The 25,157-nt window shown below is 34.3% G+C and overlaps 1 protein-coding gene across 27 annotated transcripts in view; it reads right to left on the bottom strand.

Moving 5' to 3' along the window:
- Abi3bp (ABI family member 3 binding protein) overlaps positions 1 to 25,157 on the bottom strand; it is a 238,142-nt gene that overhangs the window by 77,429 nt on the left and 135,556 nt on the right. For 7 of the 27 annotated variants that reach the window (XM_063224841.1, XM_063224849.1, XM_063224844.1 and 4 more), the window contains exons 18-33: positions 24,319 to 24,393; positions 18,015 to 18,056; positions 16,399 to 16,479; positions 15,903 to 15,950; positions 14,572 to 14,646; positions 13,668 to 13,700; positions 12,222 to 12,281; positions 11,292 to 11,381; positions 9,780 to 9,812; positions 8,922 to 8,999; positions 7,254 to 7,313; positions 4,926 to 4,985; positions 3,347 to 3,412; positions 2,446 to 2,529; positions 1,071 to 1,130; positions 335 to 418 (exon numbers count right to left, since the gene is read on the bottom strand). The exons of 3 other annotated variants lie outside the window; for them this stretch is intronic. In XM_063224841.1, coding sequence (XP_063080911.1) covers positions 335 to 418; positions 1,071 to 1,130; positions 2,446 to 2,529; positions 3,347 to 3,412; positions 4,926 to 4,985; positions 7,254 to 7,313; positions 8,922 to 8,999; positions 9,780 to 9,812; positions 11,292 to 11,381; positions 12,222 to 12,281; positions 13,668 to 13,700; positions 14,572 to 14,646; positions 15,903 to 15,950; positions 16,399 to 16,479; positions 18,015 to 18,056; positions 24,319 to 24,393 — 1,029 coding nt within the window. The remainder of the gene's footprint in view (positions 1 to 334; positions 419 to 1,070; positions 1,131 to 2,445; positions 2,530 to 3,346; positions 3,413 to 4,925; positions 4,986 to 7,253; positions 7,314 to 8,921; positions 9,000 to 9,779; positions 9,813 to 11,291; positions 11,382 to 12,221; positions 12,282 to 13,667; positions 13,701 to 14,571; positions 14,647 to 15,902; positions 15,951 to 16,398; positions 16,480 to 18,014; positions 18,057 to 24,318; positions 24,394 to 25,157) is intronic. 17 more of the 27 variants (XM_063224856.1, XM_063224855.1, XM_063224854.1 and 14 more) reach the window with 13 other exon arrangements.

Raw genomic sequence — 25,157 nt, forward strand, 5'->3', positions numbered from 1 at the left:
AAGAAAAGGTTTCTGCCCTCAACTGTCTTGCAGTTTGAAGACCAAACATGTCATCTACATCTGAAGTATAGCACAAAAGTGTTAGAAGTCAGAGGATACTGAAGACACTTAATCTTTTTAAATTTTAACTATGTTTAATTTTTCTAAGGAAGTTTTATTTTCAAGAGATTAATGGAAGTTATTAAGATACACAGTGACAGAGAAGATTGATCTCCCCAAGCTGTCTACTCTGTGGGAACTGCAGCTGCACAGGGCTGAACTGTTTACTCCCAGCACTAGAGGTGCTGCCAGGTTAGACTGCTTTGACTCTTTACACTAAGGCCACAGGGTTTACCTGGTTTAGACTCAGGTGCTTCAAGACTTGGTATAGGTTTTGGTCTGGGACGTGGACGACGTGTTCTCTGTGATGGTTTGGGAGCTGAAGGAAGAGATTTTTGTCATATGTACTCATTATATGTCTTCTTTTATCATAGGAAATTCTTTAAGGACAAAAATTACCTTTTAATTCAAAAAATAAAGGTTGATAATTACAATCAAAGTTTCATAGGGCAGCTTGATTGGCACCAAAATGACCAAAAGCCATTGCTAAATTTGAATGGACAGTGAAAGACACTCAGTCTGTGACACTTAATCTTTGATCTATTTTCTACGTACTTACTAAAATAAGAAAATGGTATTACCAAAATAGGAATGAAACAATAACATATAATTAGGGATAAAAGATGAAATTTAGGTGCATAATGGATCTCACTGGTTTTATAAAAGTTCTTAGTGACTTTATCTGGTGAGATGAGCCAGACTTGTGATTTTGAAACACACCTTCAAGACAAACACTGCTTGAACAAAACTCAGAATGACATGAAGGATTCACAAGTGGGTTACATGGAAGACAAATGAACTAATGCAGATTATGCATGACTGTTTCTATTAAAAGTGACATAATTTAAGTCTTCATACATTTTAGAAGAATATAATTGAATACTCCCAAAGAAATGCCACATGAAGCAAGATGAAACAAGACTTCACAGTGAGAAGACGAGGCTGTTGAAAACACAGTGCATCAACATTACCTAGGGTTGTTCCTGCAGCCTCTGGTTTGAGAGTGACAGGTTCAATAACTATTGCAGGAACTGACAAAAAAAAAAAAAAACCAACACAGTAAACCAAAGAAATTTTAAAAGGTATAATAAGCCAATTCATATCCAAACAAATATTGCTGGCAAATCAGTTCTTCTAAGGAAAAAAGAAAAACAAATTAACTCCTCCACTAAGGAAATGAATATATTTGTTCTTTGAAGATTTAACCAAACCTTAGTCTTGGTTGGTTTGAATTATCTGAAGTATCTCAAATTCTCTTAAGTTTTAAACTAATTGAGCTTAACTGATATGGAAACTCTGCACTAACAAATATTTTAATTCATTTTCTTAATATGTACTTCAAATAAATTTTGTTTGAAGACGTAATTACCCTCTTCTTGTATGGAAGATGAACACAACGGGATTGTGTTTAAGTAAACATATATGCAATAGACAGTTTATTAATTTGAAAGAGACATAAAAATTATGCACCAAAGTGATCTGTGTTGATCATGCCATCTGTAGTCTGAGACTGCTCAAATCATGGCTCATAGGAGAGCAGGAGAAAAGTGATCACCAGTCTATAGTACCCAGAAGAGCACCTGCCTGCCCTAATTCCAGCAAAAGTAGAAAGCAAAGGATGCCACTGTTTCTGTATCATCTCCTGAATGAAACCTGAAAATCCTCTTTGATAGCTACTTCCAAATGTGCCATTGTTAACCACCATATTCTGACCATCACACTCATCCAGTCCTCCTGAGTGGGTTCATTTTTCCCTTCATTGACTCTAACCCTGTAGAAGGCACAAGGTCCAAATCCATGCAACCTTGATCTTTTCCTTTGTTAGATCATTAATTTTTTTTGGAACTGGAGATTGAACTCATGACCTTGCGCCTGCCAGGCAGGCACTTGTGCCACTGAGCTAAATCCCTGGCCTTACATCATTTCTTTTATGAGCACATTCTCGAGTCCACTGTTTTAGAAGTAAAATAAATCTATAGCTGGCATATTGCCCATTGTTGTCAAAGTGGTCTGGGAATATGGAAGGAAGTTAGACTTTGTTTACTTGAAATAAACTGACTCTGCCAAAGAATTTTCACTTTAGGGTTTGAGTGTAATTTGATCGTAAAGAATACACTGATCCATAGTTTCAAAGAAGAGTCTCACATAATAAAAATATAATTTTTTGACACCAGCTGGATTTCACCCAGTCATGTTCTCCTTAAAAGCCAGGCAGAGCAGATGTTGTGCATTTCCTCACATTCAGGGAGAATATGAATTGTAACTGCCCGGGAGTGCATTGCTTTGGGTCCTCAATAAGGCACACTGCCAACCCATCACTCTTACCCAAGGTAATTACAAATTTACCCGGCTTGGTCTGAGGTGCTTGAGGTCTTGGTGTGGTTTTAGGTCGGGGTCGTGGACGACGGGGTCTTTTTGATATTTTGGTAGCTGAAGAAAAAAGATCCTTGTGTTACTGTAGGTTTCATGTTTCTGGATACTGAGGAAAGTTTTTTCTAAAAATTTTCAAATTTTCCAAAGTTCTAAAAAATTGTTCCTTTAGATTTACTTTTACACTCTTTTTATTCCAATATGTTTTTAAAAATCATTAATCCTGCTTTTGGGGAAAAACTCATGTATACAGTTTAGATACTCATTCAAGTCAGGAAAATTAGTAGTTATTTTGAGAAATTCATAGAATTTCCTCACTTGGCAAAAAATGGGGAGTATTTAATGAAAGGAAAGATGAAAGATGGCTCATGCTAAGAAATAAGCTTTTAAGATTAAATATTTGAGTAATTGATCTAATTATTAAATTAGTAATAAAACATACCATTACTTAAAGCACCAACAAAGAAACACACCATACAAATAGTTTTTTTTAAAAAGATATAGAAACTCAGGTGTGCAAAGGAGTGTAAGAGTAATTGTTATTGCTGATTAGCCTAGATAACGTATATATCCTAATTTGTTTTAAACTCAGCTATAACACAGAATACTGTTACACAAAGCACAAGATAATATGATTTCAAATGTGTTCCATACCCAGTCAATGTTGTAACTAAGCTCATACTCCTGGCTTTTGTAAAAACAATAGAAAACTTGCTTTTAAGATACTTCAGACTTTTCAGATGACGGAAGTATCTGAATGGCAGCAGCTGATGCACACTATCTCATAAAGGTGGAAAAGCCATGTAATGAGGACAGAGATTGAATGGACAGTACAATGAGCAGCAAAAGCATTTTTCAAGGAGTGTAGGCTTGTTACCTAATATTATCCCAGAAGACTCAGTTCTGAAAATAGCAGGTGCACGCTCTGTAACAGGTTCAGAGGCTGTTTTATGAAGTAACAAAAGAAAAACGTTTTGGAGTTTATTTCACATGCACAGGCAGAGAGAGAGACAGACAGACAGAGAGAGACAGAGAAAGAGACACAGAGAGACAGAGCGGTAACATTCACTTCAAAATGAATCTTGCCAGTAAAAATATTGCCTCAAAGAAAATATGTATTTTTAGTTTTAGGGTGTATAGTTTAGGTGTTACATCTCATGAGATCATCATCTTTGGTCTTATTTAGCATTACTAGAAGGAAATAATCCCTCTAATTATGATGTCTGAAAATATGAATCCAGTATTAAAGACTTTAACTAGGACATTTTTACCTATGCACTTAAAATGTTTTTAAGTATTCTCAAGAAACACATGGCAAACTGACTTACACTTGTGTGGATAATAACTAAAGATATCTACTAGGTTTGTCATCTTATAGTTGCAGCAAACGATTTGGACTTTCTGCAGCAGAATAATTAAAAATGATTCAACTACCTTGTTGACTGAGAAGTGAAACATCTTTCCTACCACTTCTAGGTAGAGAAAAGTTTCTACACATCTTTTCTGATCATAAACTTCCCAGCAAACATGAGTGTGGAATAGTCCCTCAGGATTACAGCACTAGGAAATTCGTTACATTTTTCGCCAGTGACTGGCTCCAAAGCACCTTAAACCAAAGATGCTGTATTTATTGGCATCCTCTAAGATATGCAGGGGCTTGGAGTGGTTGTAAGTTTATGTTTATGCTTTGGAGCATTTTTGGCAGGAGAAAGAGATAATCTTTTAGTTAATTTAGAGGTTTTTAATCTGTAGAGTGTTAGAAATCTTCAAGTTTTCCAAATCCTAACAAATTTTCTTGAGTTTCAAGAAATGTATTTTCCTAGTGTAAAAGTTTTACTCCTAATGTGTTAGTACATCTTCTTTTGTTCTTGAAGATATTTAGGGGCAAAATTGACCTATGCAATAAAGTTATTAATTCAGAAAATCAAGATTAGCATTTTCTATAAGTCATATCCTCCTGGAGTTCCTTGACCTAATTAAAAAGATTGAGAGTCATCTAAACTATGGTGGGGAGAGAGGGAAATCATTTGCACAGTAGGATGGTTTGTTGTTTAGATCTATAGCTGGGTCAGTTATTTAATTCACTAAAACCCACTACCCAAATATTAACAAACTGCAAAAAACCAGATTAAAAAGACATATGTACAAAGGATGTACAGAGAAAGTTTCCTTATTTTGCATACATCAGAGTCAGCTACTCTTAAGGATATATAAAATTTACTCTAACAATCAATACTGGTTAAACCAAAAACATAAAGTAAGACGAAAAGCTTTTTAAAAAGCTTCCAGATGGTGAAGTCCCAAGGTGAATGACACATGTCTCTTACAAACAAGAGGCCATTTGTTTCATGTCTGTCTAACTTTCATAATATAAAGGATTACTTTAAATAGCAGCAGAGGATAAGTCTGACAGAAGCAGAAAAAAATGCTTGGCAAAGGCAGGCAAGCGGCATTACCAACTGCTGTTTCAGGAGCCTCTTTTACAGGAGTAACTTGTTCAAAGACTTCAGTAGGAACTGGCCAAAAACAACAAATCAAACCAAAGAACATTAAAATTCATAAAAACTCACAATATTCATTTCCAAAAGATTTCTAGCATGGGACAAATGTGGTTATCCTGAACTTAGGGAGCATGGCATTTTTGCTTGGAGATGATCATTCCTTAGAAGGGATTATCATTAACTTTGTATCAGTACTGGCCCATGTAAACTGTTTCTCCTTTAATGACTGGAGTCTAACTACTGTAGCCTGCTATGGTTTAAGTGCTATAAGGGTCCACTGGGATTAAAGTTGGGCTTTGCTGGGTGAAGCTATTGAGAGATGATGGGACCCTTGGAAGGTGAGACTAGTGAGAAATCTTTAGGTCATTGGAGGTTGAGATAATTTGTAGAACACCCTGGAGTTTCTTGTGCCACCTCTGAGTCCTTGAAAGAGGAATATTATAAAAGAAGCAAATCTGGCTCCCTCACACTCTCTCCCTCTCACCTGAGATATAATCACTTGCTGCTTGCCACAGGCAATTGTGCCATGAAGTAATACAGACAAGGAACACCCCTCACCACAAACACTGTGCTATGCCATTTGAATTGAGAACCTCGAACTCCATGAGCTAGATAAACCTCTTCTTTCTACATGGCTTGTGTCAAGCATTCCACTATGACACAGCAAAGGTACTAAATTAATAAATCAAATTCATCGTACTGAAAACTCATCTTTGGAAAGGACACATAAGTGGGCGGCATAAGGGCAGCTACTGTGTGAGACAGCAGGACCTTTCTCTGTCCCAATACCCTGAGAAATTCTGACTGCATATGGATCCTCAGATGTAATCCAAACTCCTGACTTCAACATTTTGACTTCTCATCTGATCCTGAAGCTGTTTAACTACAGTAGCTTCAATAAAATGTTCTGAAAACCTTGAAGCCTGAAAACCTCCACAGGTGAATGAAACTTCACCTTCTCTAACTCTCCCATACATTTCCTACCCTTCTGAGCTTTCAGATTACCCACCCCTCAGGATGATTTTCCCTAAGAATTATTCTTCTATTTGTAAATAGTTGAAAAAAAAGTAAAAATAAACCAAAGAAGAATATGCAACAAAAACTTTATAGCTCACAAAGCCTGAAGTATCTACTCTTGGACACTTTTACAGAGCACGTTCACCAATGCCTAGGACTCACATGACTAGAGTTACCAAAAAATAATTCCCATTAATAAAACATACTTTTAGCTGTTTAAGTTTACCATACATATCCAATACTTAAAGGGTGAATGGAATTAAGTGAGAAATAAATTAGATAGATATTGGAAAGAATATTTAATTGGAAGAGAATAATGAAAGTGGGTACCACTCCATCTCCTCCTCCCCTCTTCCTCACTGTCTGGTCTAACGTGGATCCAGCATTGCTCTGGACTGACCATTGTACTTTCTGTGAGTGCCTAAGAAGGGCTGATGAGATTCTATAACCAGGCCCCATATATTTACTCAGTTCTGCTGGAAGCGTTTCAGTTCTCCACGTGGTTTTAGATTTGGGATGTGGATATGTTTGTTGAGGTACTTTGGGAACTGAAGGAAGGAAATCTCAGGTTAAATAGTGTTTTGGATCCCAGATACTGTGGCCCTCTACACTTGTTATAATTTTTTGAGTTTTAGGAAACTTTTCTTTTGCACTGAAATATTTGGCTCTATTTGGTAAATGACCTGTAAATTGTTTACATTTTATGAAAAACAAAAATCAAACAGAACATAAGTAGGTATAGCAAGAATACTTCAAAATGATTCTCACAGGGATTCCTCAATTTCAAAAAGCTCCAAAATCTTGTTGAAATATAGGGGTGGGGGTGTGGCCCCAGGAATATGTTCTATTTTACTCTTTCCTTAAACAAAATTTTATCATTATCTGAAATAGTAAAACAACGCCCTGCACATAGAATAAATGTAGCAACTTGGATCTGTAAAAAACACCTGGTACACCATAACACATGCGCCAATGACTTTGTCTAGGTTAGGCATAGACAACCCATCCCCTGCAAAATTGATTGTGTTGGAAACTTCCAACAAAAATATGATGATTAAAATGTTTCGTGGGAGCAGACATCACAAATTTAAAGACATCACATTGCAGATGAGAGAGTAAATTCATGCTAGATCATCTGAAAACAAAGTTATTTTAATGTACAAATAGAGTAACAGGATGACAGAAGCTTGGTGAAGTGAAAGAAGCATGAGGATGATGCTGATGAAATGGGCATGAAATGCAGATGTTAACAGACATACGTCATACCTAGTGTTGATCCTGGATCCTCAGTTCTAAGAGTAACTGGTTCAGTGACTGTAGCGGGAACTGATCAGAAGTAATAAAAGACCAAAGAGACTTTGTGAGTATACAGAATGTCAGAAAATGAATCTTACCAGGAAAAATAAAGTTTCTAGAGATGCAAAGTTAATTTTTAATATTCACAACTCAAGATAAAGTAAATGAACTTTTTCTTTTGACTAAATTGCCAAACTCTAACCAGATAGGTACTTATTTATTCAGAAGATAGTCAGTCATAGCCTTTAGACTCTGCAGAGCAGCTCCTTGGGGCCATTTCTGAAATTTCATTGTTGGTTAATTATTTGATTTTATCTAGAATGAATAGTTCTTCATTATAGTAATAAAAATCTGATTCATTGTTAGAAACACATATGACAAAGACAGTTAACACTTTCATGGATGCCAAAACCAAAAAATCAGCTATTAGCAGTAATCAATGACACATGCAATAAACAGTACAGATTTTGAACACAAACACAGTCTAATATACAGAGTGTGGTGAATACCAATAATTCTTGCCCCTGAAATTAACACCTTTGTGTCATCTTCCCTACTCCTAACTCTTGAATATGTGCTGAACTTGTGATTTGCCTCTAACAAACAAAAAAGAAAAGATAATAGGCTGTTACTCCATCACTCCATTATGTCTCTGCCAAGCTATCAGAGGAGAGAGAGAAAAAAATGGGCATTATGAATTATAAAGCTGTATTAATACTAAAAGGAAAAAATTGTTGGGTGTCACCCTAGGATTTGTCCAGCATACATAGTAACTGCTAAAATGAAGATAAAATATACTCATTAAGAGACCTAATTATTTAGGAATACATCCCTATCTAAGATAAGATGAAGAATCACTCTTAGATTTTATCATCATTAGGCTGGATATGTTCAGTTCTAAGGACAGAAAAAGTATGTTTCTGTCCAGAAGTAGAAATCACTACAGCTCAGTGGATCAAATTTAGGTACCCAGCCCCCTAAAATTCATCCCATGGGCCCATTAAACAGGAGAGCAGCAAGAAATTGCCCTCTGCATGGCAGTCACCTTCGACAGGCTTCCTTTCTCTCAACCTTTATTCCCTCATTCAGTTATTTAAATTTATATGCCAAATGCTTCCCAATCATCCTGGATATATTGTATCCTATCATGTAGTATTGAACTGTTAAAGAAATTATTTATTTTACATTTACATGAACATGCTGCTTTACATTTCTGCCCGCTTATATAAGATCAGCTTTTATTTACTATTGCAGTAAAAGCTATTTAGTAAAAAACAAACAAACAAAAAACTCCTATTTCTGACATTTGGTCTCATATAGTTTTGGGGAATTAGAAAAGACAATATAAGTAATTGATTTTAACTGATTAAGTTGGCTCAACACTACTGTAGGAAGTTTTATCTTTTAATATTGAGGAAATTTAACAATATGAAAAGTAAATAACATGGTCATTGATTGAGAAATTTACCATGAAGGAAGCATGAATCACTTAGACATCTCGTGATCTCTTCACTAATCAGCAGCTTTTAGTTCTAGGAAACGTATGGGGCATGTTCTAGTGTATCGTGTGTGCATAAATTTAGAGTCCCAACTGGGGTAGGTTACACAGATTCTGTAAGGTGGATACCACATATTTACCCGGTGTCATCTGAAGTGCTTCTGGATGGGGCGTGGTTTTAGGTTTGGGATGTGGATGATGGGCTTTTTGTGTTGTAGCTGAAGGAAGAAAATTTATTGTTAGTATGGTGCTGATGACTCCATAAAATGTAATTAAGGTAATTATAGTGTGGCTCCAAGTTCTCTAAAACTTGATAGAGTTTGAGTTAAAAAAAAAAACAAACAGTTTAAAACATTTAGTATATTAATACTGACGTTAGTATATTAATAACTGACAGTTCTCCAGAGACTAAAATTACACATATAAGTATGTTTAAGCAACTTTTGAGATTATTGTTATTTTCTTAAAAGTTTTCCTAACCCCAAACTGGTTGAAAACTCTAATAATGTGAGAACAACTCAAATTAAATTTATAATACTTATAATTTAAGATGACTAGGCCGGCAAAATTTTCACTTGCTAATTTACTAGAATAAGTATACGAAATTCACTGAAACATCAGCAAAGCCTAAGTAGTCATATAGAACTTGAAGTATGAGGAAAGTAATCAACTTAAAGAAATTACATGGTATTTGCACTGAATTCATAATCTAAATGAGAGACATATGGAAACATATATTTGGCTTTTGGCTCTCACAGGACTGTTTCGAGACTCAGATTGACATGACACAATTTCAAACTGAGATATGGAATAGATAGTTGTTTTGAATTCAGTCCAGGTATATTTCTATAAAAGGAAAGAAAGCCTCCAGTATTTTAAGACGAATTGTGTAATAGGATGACAACAAAGGATGACACAATCATCTATTCAGAACTACAGGAAAGCTTGACAATGAATTAGAAACAAGTACTTGCTGAAGGACATAGAAAAATCATTACCTAAAGAAGGTCCAGGAGTAACTGGTCCAAAATCTGGTGTAAGAAATGGCCAAAATAATTTTAAAAAGAAAATGTTAAACACATGAGAAAATCCATCAAGTTTTTTGAAAATGAAGTTTAGTTGTCTAGCATTGTTTGTACAGCCATAAAGCAAAATGTGAAAGTCTTTTTCTTGTTTTTTCTTTTTTTTTTCTTGGCACTGGAGATGGCATTCATGTCCTGATGCATGCGAGGTAAATGCTCTACCACTGAGCTACATCCTCAGCCCTTGGAAGTTTTTAAGTAAGAGCTCATAGACATTTATTCAAAAGACATGGTTACATCCCTAGAATTTTTACATGGTTAGCTACAGGTTTTACTTTTGAAATATATAATCTGAGAGTATGATCAAAAACCCTACTTAGAATTCTCTTTATGCACCTCTATAATAAAACTATGTTTAATAGTTATAAGCAAAGTACATGAAAGTATAATGTATAGCACTATAGACTGGAAAACAAAACCTAGGTCATGATAAATGCAGTTGTTGATATATTTAAGCAGATGCGATCGTGAATAACCAAAATAAATGTTTTTCTTTTGATCGAGAGTCTACTTTCCAAAATGACCAATATCTTTGTCTACAGAAGGCATACAAGAAGGTAAATACAGAGGTCACTTAGTCCACACAACTTGTTAATGTATTTCTCTGTTATTAGGACAGGAAAGACTTAACACTGAAGAACAGGGGTGCATGTTAAGGGTTCAGATTCAGTCACTGAACACAAGACCTCAAGGTCCTTCTCCTGAACTTACTAAAAGTAGCATCCCTGCCTAGGAGGAGGAGAATAAGTATTATTTGCCTCACAATCAGGTTGAACTTCTTATTTGTAAGCTGGTGTCACCTTCACACAGCACCTTCCTTTTTGTTTACACAATTTCTGCTCATTCTAGTAATAAATCTACGAACACTTCAAATTTCAAGGTCTACATTACATATGTAAGCCTATGAAATTTTTGCTTCTCTAAGCACTAACTATATGCTGAACAGTTGGTAAATGAATTATGGTTTTGCCTACATCTATTTATGAGGTCCCCCAAAATAGCTTTCTCCCTCAAATAAATAATTTATTGTTAATGTAGTATTTAATAAAAATGCATGAACACCCGAATTAAATTTGATAACTAGATACCTAACTAGATAAATTTTCCAAAAAATCAAATTGCAATGGATGTTAGGATAGCAAATAAAATACACAGGTAATGAGGGAATCCTCATGGAAAGAACATGAGGAAGTCACAGGCATCCAGTGGTAGCTGGTTTCTATGCCTGGGGCCAGTGGCAGTGAACCTATGCCACTTGGGCAATAGTGGGCTATTTTTATCATTGACAGCTCCAAAAGTTCCCCATCACTGCCTTAGATCTTCGCCCTAAAGGGTCATATAAGCGACATATAAGGTGGCATATTAAATTACCACTCCAATACCATGCCTAATGGTGTGCCACAGGATTAGAAAGAACATACTATTTACCTGGTTTAGTCTGATGTACCTTTGGGCTTACTGTGCTTTTATGCTTGAGCCGCGGACGACGAGTTCTTGTTTGTTTTGTTATTTTTTGAGCTAAAGAAAGGAAACTGATTATTAAAGTTACAGATTCCAGAAGCTTAAGAAAGAATTAAATATGATGGTAAGTTTTCCAAAATTTTCCTACTCTATCACGAGACTTGAAGAAAATCTGTATTTTCTGTCTGAAATTTTCTTCTGGCAGTCTTACATAAAACCTTTTTAATTTTTGTGTTCTAATGACACTTCGTTCAAGAAGAACAAACGTAATATTATTTTATTGTTCTAAAACCTTTATTACTAGCTGCTGGCATCAAGTTTTCAAAAAAGTTCACAGACACAAAGAAAGTCAAATACATGACATGTCAAGATCATATCAAAGAACAACATAAGATCAGGTACTGTTCAAAAACCGTATTTAGAAATTACTTGGTTTGACATAAATCCATTAAAATTATTAGAATAAGCACATTTCATTGCCTGAAATCACCAATACAAAATAAAAATGTCCTGCATGTCCTAAAACAACAGACAGTAAGATTCCCACAAGATTATATTTGATGTTTAAGGGACAGACATTCCTAATTGTATTTGAAATTCAGTTGTAACACTTTGAAAACTACTCGAGTAGACCGATGCATTCTGCAAAACATTAATAAAGCTGTATAACAAGGGAGATTGTCTCTGGACTAGCTACATACAGGTTTATAACCAAGTAACTGGTCTTAAGCACTTTCAATAAATATACTTAAATGAGGAATATAATTGAATGATGACAATATGTTGAGAGGAATCGTATGAAGGAAAACACGCTTAAATGTCCCAAGATAGTGAAAGAAGTGTCAGAACATACAGTGAGCAGAAAATAAGGTGCTTAAAGACACAAAATGTTATTACCTAAAGTTGTCACTGGAGCCTCAGTTTTCAGAATTATATGTTCCATATCTGTGGTAGGAACTGACCAAAAGCAGTACAATCAACAACAAAGACTAAGAAATACAGAAAAATATTATCTTAAAGTCAAATCTTAAGTCTATTACATTTAAAAAGCATTTCTGAACCCTGAGAAAATAGCATTTGTTATGTCCACTAACTGGCCATACTGTTGCACCCACTTATCTCATAAGATAGACATACCATTGGTATGTTGTATACCTATAAAGCCCATAAAAAATATTTTTCTGTGTTCAGATTACTCTGAAAAAAAGCATCACGAAATCCTATGCTACCTGAAATATCACCACTATTATTATTTTTTTAGAGTATTTTTTTAGAGTTGTGAGAAGTACCAAAAAATGTTGTTAATCAATATTTTTACTGGAGATACGGAACAGTACTGCAAAGGTCAGTTGTGCTTTTTCATCATAATAAATGTTTTTTTGCTTTTTTATTATTTTCCTCATTTGTTTCTTTATCTCAAATGATCATTAGGAGATAATTATTTGAGTTAGGAATGGAGATGACTAAGGAAAAAGTTTGCAAAATAATAATGCAAGTTTTTGTCTAGATAAGCAGGATTTCTATACTTCTATACTATTCCAAAGGATTATTCATAGATATGAAATTTACTAAGAATACAACTCTGGAATTAATGTCTCCATTTATTTTTTCATTGAAACTAGAAGACCACATATAACATTTGAATGTCTTACCATCAGAAATTCTTTGAGTATTTACACAGAGACTGATGTTTCCTGATTAACTGCCACAATTCAAAGCTAGTTTAAGCCATATTCAATAATAAATAGTATACGGAAGATGAGGAACCCAGAACAACACCATAAAAATATTTATAACCGATTTACTTTCAAACAAATTTGCAATCCCTATTTTGTTTGATACTTAGTATTACAAGATAAATTTATCAACAGAAAGATTCAACTGCATTTGAGTAGTGTGGAGCTCAGGAAGAAAGAAGTTCACAAGACACAGACAATGATGTGCTATCATCACAAGCTTCTTACAAACACACCTAGGACATGCACCAACCAGCTTTTGCATTGCTTCCTCCTGTATCTATAAACTGTAGTCATATACAGGCGAAAGTTGCTGGTCTAGAAAGAATGGATGGACAGAGCCTTAAGGTTTTTTTTAACAGTATCAAGCAATCTGAATGTCTCTAAAAGGATCTGAGGAAAGAGTAATATTCAGGTGTTAGAAGCTGAGCAGATGAAAAGAATGCCTAACTTGATGTTAAAAAGGTACCTGTTGAAAACAGTAAGCAATTCTGAAACAAAATGGAAAAAAGATTGAATGACAATAGTGCATACAAGAAAACAGATAATGATGGAGGAGATGAGAAGGACAAGTTCAGAGAATTACGGACCAAGAAAACATTGTTACCTATGGTTATGGATGGCGCCTCAGTCTCAAACACTGCATCATTTAAACAAACAAAAAACAAACACGTCGGTAACTCTTGGATCCTCATTAATGTTTAATTTTGAGCATACAGAACCTACTCTATTCTAAATTGATATAAATAGAATTCTTGGTAGGCTTATTTTTATGAAAGATTCTACCTTAGCAAATTGAAAATTTAGAAAAAAATTTAATATAAAACATTGAAATTTTCAGAATTTTTATATAAATATCTTGTTCCATAGTGAAAAATTAGTCAGTTAATAATTATTATTTAAAATTCAATTGAGTATTTTGGAGTAAGTCTATTAAGGAAGAGCACAGGGTCAGCTTTTTTTTTTTTTTTTTTTTTTTTGTCTTTTTCCTTTTTTTATCGGTACCGGGGATCAAACTCATGACTACCTGCTTGCAAAGCAGGCGCTTATGCCGCTGAGCTAAATCCCCAGCCCCAGGGTCAGCTTTTTGTACGTACTATCTACTAGTGATTGCCAACACCACTTTAAAAAATTTTCTATCTATAGAAAAAACAAGTCTTCTGGTCATTACAAGTCCACAATATTTGATATAAATATGCTTTAAGAAAATGGGATCAGGCATGGTAGCACAGGCCTATATTCCCAACACCTAACAGCATCTTGCAAATTCAAGGCCAGTCTAGAATATAGATTGAAAGAGAATCAGATATAACATTTACAAATTTCCCACCCATCACTCATTTATTCACTTAGCAGTTAAAATATTAGTGCAACTATTTTGAGATGATAATGAACAAAATCATGGTACTTGGGTTTTTGTTTATATAATATGTAAACATCTACAGCAACAGTTTCAATAAAATTTTTAAATGAAAACATTTTGTTAAGCTAAAGCATGGGAAATTGTTTACCGGATTTTGTTGGTGGCATATCTGGATTTGCTGTGATTTGGGGCTTAGGAAGTAATTGCATTGGCGGTTTTGACTCTGAAGAAAGAAAGGTGGTATAATTAATGCCATAGACTGTAAAGGTGAATATTATTGTCACTTACATACCATTTTCTTATTAATATGTCAAGGCATTGAAAGTAATGATTACCAGGCTCAATTTGGGGTACATGTGGTCTGTGTGAAGTTTTAGGTCTCTTAGACCGTTTAGGTGCTAAAGAAAAAGGTATTACAAATTAGCAGAATAGTCCTGGCTGTGTCTGTCAAAATTCAAGATATATAAGTTAAATAAAAACACTGTACAAATGCAGTAAATATATAAAAGTTAATTCGTGATGTGTTAAAAGGGTAGGAAAAGTATTCATTTTAGCTACATGAATGCATCATTAATTTTTCCTTTCAGGAAAATGCTTAAGTTTCCTTTTCAAAAAGCACTTAAAATGTGTCTCTGAGTAAGTACTGATAACCGTCATAAGGTGTGTGTTTATGTAAATCATATCAAAACCACAAAGTATGTTAGTTGTATTCTTCTTGATAGGTGTTTTTCAATATAAAAAAGTAATATAGAATGTTAAAAATTGCTTAGTAGGAGATCTGGAAAATAATCCATAAACACTTGACTTTACACAGGTGTAAAAATGTTATATGGCTACTGATTTCTGGAAGCTTTCAAAGCAAAGTGGTGACAAGTTGATTGTAAATGCCGAAAAGTTAAAACGAAATGATTATAGTCATCAGTACCAAAAAATAAAACCATCTTGAGACTTTTAATGCCCTTAACTTTCAAAGATTACAATTAGTTTTATATTGGGCCCTAGAGCAAGAATGTACTATGGTTATCTAAAAGTGTTCAAAAGCATTTATCAAAGAAACAGAAAAACTAAAGAAACCATCATGCGGTAGCTTTTCAGAGACCCTCACAAGCTGAATGAATAAAGCAATTAAATTATAGCATGACATTAGGGGAAAATTTATCATTTTTTCAGTCTAGAATGAGCACAGAAGTCCCAGAGGAAGTGTTTGTGGCTTTCTCAACACCAGCACACATGTGACTGAAAGACAGAGGTCAGTGAAGAACCAGAAAATCATGTCTGAGAACACAGATCTTCCCGAAAGGAGCACATCAGATTCCTGTAAAACGTTCTTATCTTCAGGTTTTTTAGGCACGGGTAGAAAATGGGAAGGAAGCATGGGATGGAACTGCGACAGATAGTAAAAATGTAGTCATGCCTGGGGTGGAGGTGGAAAAGGCAAAGGTGACAACCTGTGAAGGCACTCGAAAGGGACAGAATTACCGAGTCTGGGTACCAGGGGCTCCAGGGACACTGGGACTGGCTCCACGGCTATAGAAGTAAAAAACCAAGATCACCAAATACAGCAGGAAGTAGCATCATGCCCCAAGCTAGGATGCTCTACCTCATCCAAGTACTTTTTTTCTGAATATGATTTCCCTTTAAAAATTTTCCCATTTACTCCAGTTTTCCCACTTACTTTCTCAAACTCATCTTCCATGAATATATATCAAATGTAAGATTTTTAAATACCTTATTTTAAAGCCCACATAGTTGAAGGGCTTCCTACTGTGTGTATTTAATAGTTACAAATAAAATACAGTGCTTTATGCAATATGCTAGATGCGATATGTATCTACAAAGTAAGTATAGATGTTCAAATATAAAAATCGAGTATTATTGGTTCCTAATACCCAACTGCTCAGGTAGCTGGCTGCTGAATTACAAGCTGCCATATTCCACTTTGTGTATTAGTTGGAACCTTGAACACCACATTTACCAGGTAAAGACTTGGGAACTTCTGGGCTACGTGTTGTTTTAGGACGGGGGCGACGACCTGGTCGTTTGGTCTTTCGTGGAGCTGAAGAAAGAAAATTACTAGTTAATACAGGAAGGGCGGCTCCACAAATTGACAACAAACATTGTCTGTATCTTAGAAGGTTACTTAAGCCCTTTGATTTATTGTGAACACATTCTTCTGTTTTTCAAAGTTTCTTAAAGCATTATTTACCCAGTTAGGTTACTGAATTTTTTCCCAACATTTGTAAAATGTCCAAGAGACATCCCTATTCTTCCACTTGAGATGAGAAACCTCAAAAGTATTCTGTACAATTTAGAGGAGACAGTCACATAAAATTTTGAAGATAATGCTGAAAGCAAGCATTAGAAGAGAAGCTATTAGTGATATAAAGTATTTGGCTTAATATTTAAAAGAAGTTTTTCACCTTGTATTTTAAAAATCAATAATACATGCCAACAGCTTTGAATTCATAAGTTCCTTTAAGGAACAAAATTTAAAAATGAGACATATTTATAAACCATATGTACAGCATTTTGACTTTTTCCCAGAAATAAGAACAGAGCTCATAAACACAAGTGGACATTAATAAATAAATCCATGAATGGGACCCTGACAATAAAGACATCAACAGTGAAGATGAGAGAAAACAAAGATCACCCACTCAATAATATATAACCTAATGTTATTAGAGGTTTAGTGTCCAATGTTCTGGGTCCTAAAAATCCTTAAGCAATCATTAAGAAGAAATAAAGTATAAAATACAGTTAATTTTAAATTCTTAGATTGAGCAAATAAAATGGTGTACTTTTATTATTTAAGAAGTACCTTTTCTACTTAAACTGACTCCTGTGCTTTTAGACAAAGTGAATAAAAATGTAGCCAGTCAGTTCAGTTTGGAAAGAGAATCGGAAAAAAAAAAAAAGAAAAAAAAAAAAGGCCAGGCATGATTCTCATTTGGAAGATGTGAATGTAACAAAATAACCAGTTCATATTAAAGGAAAATTTGGGTAATTGGCTAAAATGGCACTAGAATACATTTATTTTGTTCCTTTGAAAAAAGAAAGAGCTATTAAGATCCTGTGTGTGTGTGTGTGTGTGTGTGTGTGTGTGTACACGCCCGCATGTGCATGCATGCATTTCACTTTGAATGGCTTTCCTAATGACACACAAGGGTATTTGTATCTGGAAAGATCATAGAGCTTTCCAAGAAAGCCTGCAAATGTTAGAATTTTGAAAACTTAGGAAAAACAACTCCCAAAGTAAAGAGTGCAAATATTCCCTAAGGAACTCAGGAGACTCCAGTGGAAATAATCAGCTTAAAACAAGCCAAGGACAAATTCCTCAAATATAAGGCAGAACAATAAAGAAAGTATCAATCAAAATTAATATGACTTGCACCCATGTCTGTCTCAAAGACTTTGTTCAGAAAAGCACGGTCACAAAATAGATAACTCTGGCAAAAGTAACTGAAAAAACATCTGAAGAACAATTAAAAATCATCTTAAAAACACGCCAAAGCTAAGAACAAAATCAAGGACAGATGGTAATAAAAACAAGATCATCCTTTTGCAACTAATTAAAAGAAGTCTCATTACCTTTTGTTGACAGTGGTGGTGATAAAGTCTGAGGTTCTGGGGCTGCAATAAAAGCAGGTAATATCAAAAGCAGAGCTGAAGAGCACATCTAAGATAGAAATGAACTTTCTTTACCACAAAAAGTGTTCCCTCCTTGACGAATGATCCTGTTCTTCCAGTTTATGACAGTGACATTCGCTTATCCCACATTGTTTCCGTGAAACACAGTAAGAGTTGAGAATTCTCATACTGGTTGTTGATCTTTAGTTATGGCCCTCACTACACAATGTTCCAATAGCTATACATTGTGTCTGAATTTAAAGGAAACTCAAAAGACATCTTTCTCAAGAGGTTTTGAACTTGTTGCCATCTGTCATTTTGCTTCTTGCAGGGGAGCCAGACTCATACAAAGAAGAAGAGGCAGTGCCCCAACAGGCTTGTTTCCATATGTATGTTAGTGTTGAATGATCTCCCATATTCTGGAGCTAGCATGCTTTCACACACATGCAGACACACACACACACACACACACACACACACACACACACACACACATACACACAGAAAGGGATTAAATTTATCAGCCAAAAGGGGCTCCGTGTATTTGTTTTACTCCGTGTTGTATATATATTGCCAGTAAATAAATTAACGTATATATAAAATTTAACTCATTTTGTTTAGTAAAGCAATAGGTATCCAAAAGCAATCTCAGATGTTAGCAAAGGTTCACTAGGTTGAATAACAATATTATTTAAATATCCTGATAGATAAACACTCCAGTTTTCATTCAAACTAGCAAGTAAATTATACTTTATGTGGAATAAAACGTGGTTTGGTTTTAAAATCCATTTGGTTTTGAAAAGGAATGAGTTCATTCCAATAGTTTTCTTACTATGCTATGGAATAAAAAGAGTTACAATCTTTCAAGAAGAAAATTCAGAAGGAATTCTGTTTTTGAAATAGAAAAAAGAGATTCCTTTATTCTTACAGAAATTCATAGAGAACTTATCATCTTAGAGTTTAAATCATTCTGTGACTAAACCTTTCAGATAGTATCTTTATTAGGATTTATCATTGATCTTTGTGGAGTAGGAGAATGGTAGGTTGGGGAGAAGAAAATAGCAAATTAAAGAGAAACTACAGCAACAATGGTTTTGACAGGAACTTCATAACAATGAACTATTCTTTTAAGCAGCAGAAAGAGAAATCACAAAGACAAATGCTGAGATCTTTCATTTATTCTGCAAGTGAAGTGCTTCCTAAAAACATCACTTGCTAGCATGTCTGTGTCCAAGAAAGATTTTGTGTGAGAATATATAAGATATGAAAACTAAAAGGCAGTAATTGAAACAGAATACAATTCTGTGCACACACATGCAATTGTGATTTCGTAAAAGCTTGTCCAGGAACGGATTATAACAGGAGGGTGGCAAATTACGGTAATATATTAAATTAGACATGGAAGTAAAATTTCTCTGTGTGTGAGGTTTTTAAGACAGAGGGAGAAGGATAAGGAATGAGAATCTAGGCACTTCATATTCTACAGGAAAAAATGGGGAATAAATACCAGTACATGAGATGAATAAATATTAAGAAAGTATTTACATTGGAAAATAGAAACTAATAAAAAATTTTTTTGAAACTGAAGTTTCATGTCTATAATATTTCCATCTAAAAGTGGGCAAAGTAAAAATTTTTTACATACAGCATCTTTTAAGTTCCCTATCAAGCTTCTGAGACTTCAAAGCACAAGTACATATCATAAAAAGACTTGTTTTATTAAATAGTCTTAAAATGTTAGGAATAAAGTTATAAAGTTATGCATAACAAAACTGAAAGTGACCTATAATGATGAAGCCACCACCTCAGTATAAACAAACATAATATACTCTTCGATTTGTGACAGGTATAAGAACAATTTACAATCCTATCCACCACCTAAGATGCTATGTAAAACAAGCAGATGAAATTAGGAATTTTTCATTTTTTGGTCCAGTAAAAATTTGAAAATCCAAATGTTATTAACATCTTAAAGGTTAATCTATGAAGAAAACACTTCTTGTGATATGAAGTAGTTATATTAGGGCATGAAGATAGGTGGCTGTGTTTTCTGGAAAATGTACAGGACTGGGCTTATAAAATAGGCACAAACCAATGTGGCTTTCTCATGTGCTGACTTAACCACCAAAACCTGAAGAAAAGCAAGTTGAATGGAATGTGAAATGGAAAAATAGAAGTGTGAGGCGAGGGCTGGGAAAAGGCAGTGAAGTTTTCAAATCAAAAAGCGTTTGGTGGTTAAGTGCTCTCATGAACCTTGACCAGAAACCTTCCACAGAGCTACAAAAGGAGTCTTACTTAAATAAAAATAAGCAAAATATGACTTAAAAGGCTAGAACCCAAGCAATGGTTTACAGGGATCCAGTCCTACTCGGTGTTACCTTGAATTACTCAAGGTCACCTTGAGTAGTAGATTTAGGTACGGATTCTGAAGTGGTTATGCCTGCTGTTAGAGACAAAGGGAGAACTATTCTTAGGTTAGAAAGTTTAGAAATCAAAGGAACATAAACATAGCGGCTTCCAAATAAATCTTTCCACTTTAAAGAAGTCTGTCTACTCAGAATACCTTAGAATGGTTACTCTTCCATCTATATTTGTATGAATGAATGACTTTCCTTTCAGAAATCTTAGAAACCATTGAAATTAAAAATTCAGTGTATCAATATAAACTTTCAACAACATGTGGACAAATTTTTATGCTTCCCAATTTTGTTTTGTAATAATAGAAATAATTATATTAGTGAAACATTTATTGAACTTTAGTAAACCAAGCATGCAGTAATATTTCTTGATAATAATAATAATCCTTCATGCAAAATACAGCACAAATATATATATATATATATATATATATATATATATATATATAATAGTTGTTATCTTATAGCAAAGCCTTCTAAAATGATTTTAAATAGATATGTCAAATTCTTTTCATTTACAATTGTCAGAATTCTTTTATTTCAACTTCTAGGCTGTTGGATTTTATAAACTATGATTTTTTTCATTCAAGTGGGAGTTTTCATTCCATTTCTCTGACCTAGAGACCTTTCCCATGGTCAACTACACTCTTTTGCCCAATCCCTAATTTTTGCAGTCTGACATGTATAACTGGTGATCATATTACCTCTTTTAAGGGAATCATGAGATTTCTCTTTCTGAGTAGTTACATTTTCCTTTCTTATCCACTTCATTGCAAAGTTAAATCATGTCTGATTAAGCAGAAAATATCTTGCTTTAATAATCCTACTTTGTAAACATGCTATTAATGGAAATGCAAATTAAGAATCCAATAAATATTATAGTGAAAAGTTTGTTTTTCAAGAGCTAAAGTTTTAACCCATAAATGACAATAGCAATGAGTTGTGAAAAAGCTCCTCATAGTCAATCAACATCTAAGTTCACCGTGTAAGTCCTGGATTAATAGAAAATGATTTGGTCATTGATTATTTTCTACAGTGCTTACATAGAGAGTTTTCTGGTCTTAGTTAAATAGAGAAATCCTTTCCAGCAAAAGAACCTCTTTTCCTTCACCAAAACACCATTAAAATCTCCTGATATATAAATAGAAGCCACTGTCCAGAAATCAGCCCCAGCTAAAGAGTTTGGCACATTTGAAGCATACAATCCTTTTGGGTTTTGTAGCTTGCAAACTGAGAAGTTTCTCCAAAACAAGACAGAGTTCTTAGATGACAGAAACACTTCTCCTCTTTCAAGTTGAAAGGCTATTATTCAGCGTCATCAGAATTCCAGTCAATTTTGGTACTGGAAACTATTTTATAGTTTTAGACAAGGGGGTCCTCAATCACTCACACTGCTACATTTCTATGCTTTCTCTGTGACGGTCATGAACATAATGATCTACCACAGCTCACAGCAATGCTGTGATAATATCCAAGGGGCTGGTTATGATGAGATCATCTTAGTGCTTTTCTGTACTTTCCATGGGAAAGTGTGTCAAATACTAACATACAAATCAGAAATTCTTGATCTAAAGACTTGTAAAACATAATTTTTCAACTCTTCTTTTTATTTATAAGCAACTCTTCTTTTTAGAAAGAGCAGGGTAATTACCAGGTGCAGTATGTGTCATGTCTACGATTAAAGGATGTTGAGTTTCAAAGTAATAAAACTGTGTTTTACTGACAGTTTGAAAAAACAAAAGCAAAATATCCAATTAGCATACAGGCATTTCAAAGTGTCTCAAATCATCAAGACAAAAACCTAAATCTAAACTGTTAAATGGAATGAACACACCACTTGGGAGATTTTGGAAATATCTCATATTCCATTCACACAGAAACATTTAAGGAACACACACTGATAAATTTTTCATCTGTTTTGAAGAAAACATTTCAGGAATATATTAAACCTAACAGTATTGCCACTAAATGGTAACTAACTATTCAGAATAAAGTCAGCAATTTTAACCCATGTTTTAAAAGAGGTATTCTCCTTATTTTGTACTTATTCCATAATTCTCAGCTACACCTAAGTCTTCAAGCATCGGGGAGGGAAATACCTTTTAAAATTAATATTCAATGATATTATGATTTAAAGCTCAAAACTATCCCCCTAGCACCAAAATAAAGAGGCATTTTTCCAAATGAAGTCTAAAGCTGAATTTGATGAACTTACTTAGAAAAGTGGTAAATGATGGCAATGACCTAGCTTCAAATACAATGGCTAAATAGTGGCTTCCTCTAGGTGTCCTTTCAAAGCCTCATGCAGTCATAAGTAGTGCTTTTTCACAGGTAGCTGGGTCTAGAGAGTGTCCTGTGCCAGCTTGAAATGACTCATGGTGCAATGCTTGGATTAAGGATTTGAGTGCTACCTGCCCTAAGCAGATTGAATAAAACATAAGGGATAGAAAAAGCCATGGTCATCCCTTGTTGCTTGGCTAATCTCTGCCTTCCATGAACTGTTTGCCCTTTGCAATGTCCCTCTGTCATGCCACCCTGCCTTCAGCCAGTCGATTATGAACTGTAACTCTTACAAAGTGTGAGCCAACTAAAACCTTTCCCACTTTAACTTTGGGTGTCAGGTTTGTTATCTCAGCAACAAGAGAAAAATAAGAAAGCAATGAAGCAGTAGTGGACCAACAGTGTGTCTTGCTGGCACAGGACTGTATCTGAGTGCTGAGCTCTGATCTATTAATGACAGGGCAAGATAACTACAACACAGAGTTGGTGTATTATGAGAGACTCAGTACTGTTCCCCCTGAGCCTTTAGAATTACTAACAAGACACTATAAAAAAAGCTGGGCTACTAATTTTTCCACAGTAAGATAAAGTAACACCATACAAGCACGTATCATTATTATGCAGTATTAGTTATGTAAGCACAAGGTTTTTAGAAAGTTTAGATATAATTGTCTCGGGACTTAGATTCTTTCTGACAATGAAAGAAAAAAAATCCTTCTATTTTAGGGATAGTAAAAATATTCTCCAACAAAAAAACCAGAACAAACCTTTGTAAATCCTGCCCATCTGAAACTGAATAAAAATTTTGGAAAGTAATTTTAAGTTGTCATAACAGCACAAGTCTTATGAAACTTCTTATATTACAAATATAAATGGAATAAGCCAAAGTCAGTTTGTTGAGCATGATTCTGCATATATTATTTGACAATAAGAATATTACTTACTCATTGATATATTATTTGAACTACCCAAACACTGTGATTTATATTGTTGCCCTGTCCTTTTCTTCCACACAAATCCTATATGTCTATTTAGGCCTACCTTGTCAGCTCTTCCTTTGCTGGAGCATCTATACAATCTTTGAAGAATGTCTATAATATTACAACGTAATTGTAATAATATGCTGTAGTCTCATTGTTATGTGTTATTTTAAGATTACGAAAAACTTCAAAGCTGGAGTCAGATCCTCCCTATCTTGCCCATTGCCCTATTGCAAAATGGAAAACATAGTAGGCAACAAAAAAAAAACAAGAACCATCGGTGTATCAGACACTTAAGTGTAAATGCACATCAAAAAAGTGATACTATATATCTCATTCTAAGATACTTTAGCAAAAGAACTTGCTTCTGGGTTTACTAAAAAGTTCATATGTTAAAAAATAAGATGATTTTCAGTAAAATCTTGTTGTTGATATTTGATTTTTTATTTTGTATTATTATCTAACACTTAATTAAAAATTGTTTCAAATTATTCTCTAGATTCCTGTAACTTAGTTTTTACTCTAAGGAGATGAACATGATCTATTTAGAAATAAATATCCTGAAAAATTAAAGAGACATTTATTTACCAGGTTTGGTTCTTGGAGTTTTGGGTCTGGGGCGCCGTTTGGGTGAGGAAGGGGTAGATGGAGTTTGCTGGGGAGCTGAAAGAAGAAGATTTAACACAGCTTTGCAGAGGACACTTTTCAGGGGTCAATCAGACTGTGCCTGTAAACTTACAAACTTCTTGAGTGCAAGAGCTATTTTATTTTTCTTTGGCCTCCCCAAGTTTTTAACACTGTGCTTTATACACAGTATATAAAAAATAAACGTTGACTGAGCCAAAGGGAATTCAGTTTCTACATGAGACCTCAGACAATGTTGTTCATACATTAAACAGTCTATGAAAGCAGCACCTTTGAAGTATTTCTGAACACGAAGTACACTGAATAACTCAAAGAGCTAACATTAACTAGCAGGGGTACAGCATGAAATAAGATATTTTGGAAAGTCCAGAAGTTAATCAACTCTATTCTTCAAGTAATTTTGTGTAAAATACAAATTATGTTGCCTCTGTTTTACAAATCTTTCTTCATCGTATTCAAGGTTGCTGAATTTACCTGGTACAATTTATACTTAGACTATTCTGGTTAAAACACTGATCAAGTCATATCCAAATGTGTTCAATCAAAGAGAATACATCTCAAAATAATTATCAGTTATAATTCTGCTATTTTCTTGTTGACAAAGTTGAAAGAACTATAAAAAAGAATTATTCTCCAAAATATATTGAGCACAATACATAGACATCAGGATTATAGAAACTCTTTAAGTATTATCTCAGGGATAAGTAGATTAGATAGCTCAATTCTTTGAAGAATGTCTTGCTAGAGAAGGGGAAATGTTTGATACTAAAAATATTCTGAAA

This window comes from Cavia porcellus, unplaced genomic scaffold (genome assembly GCF_034190915.1).
Source record: "Cavia porcellus strain 051 isolate PalLab524CR breed Dunkin Hartley unplaced genomic scaffold, mCavPor4.1 scaffold_15, whole genome shotgun sequence".
Classification (NCBI taxonomy): Eukaryota; Metazoa; Chordata; class Mammalia; order Rodentia; family Caviidae; genus Cavia; species Cavia porcellus.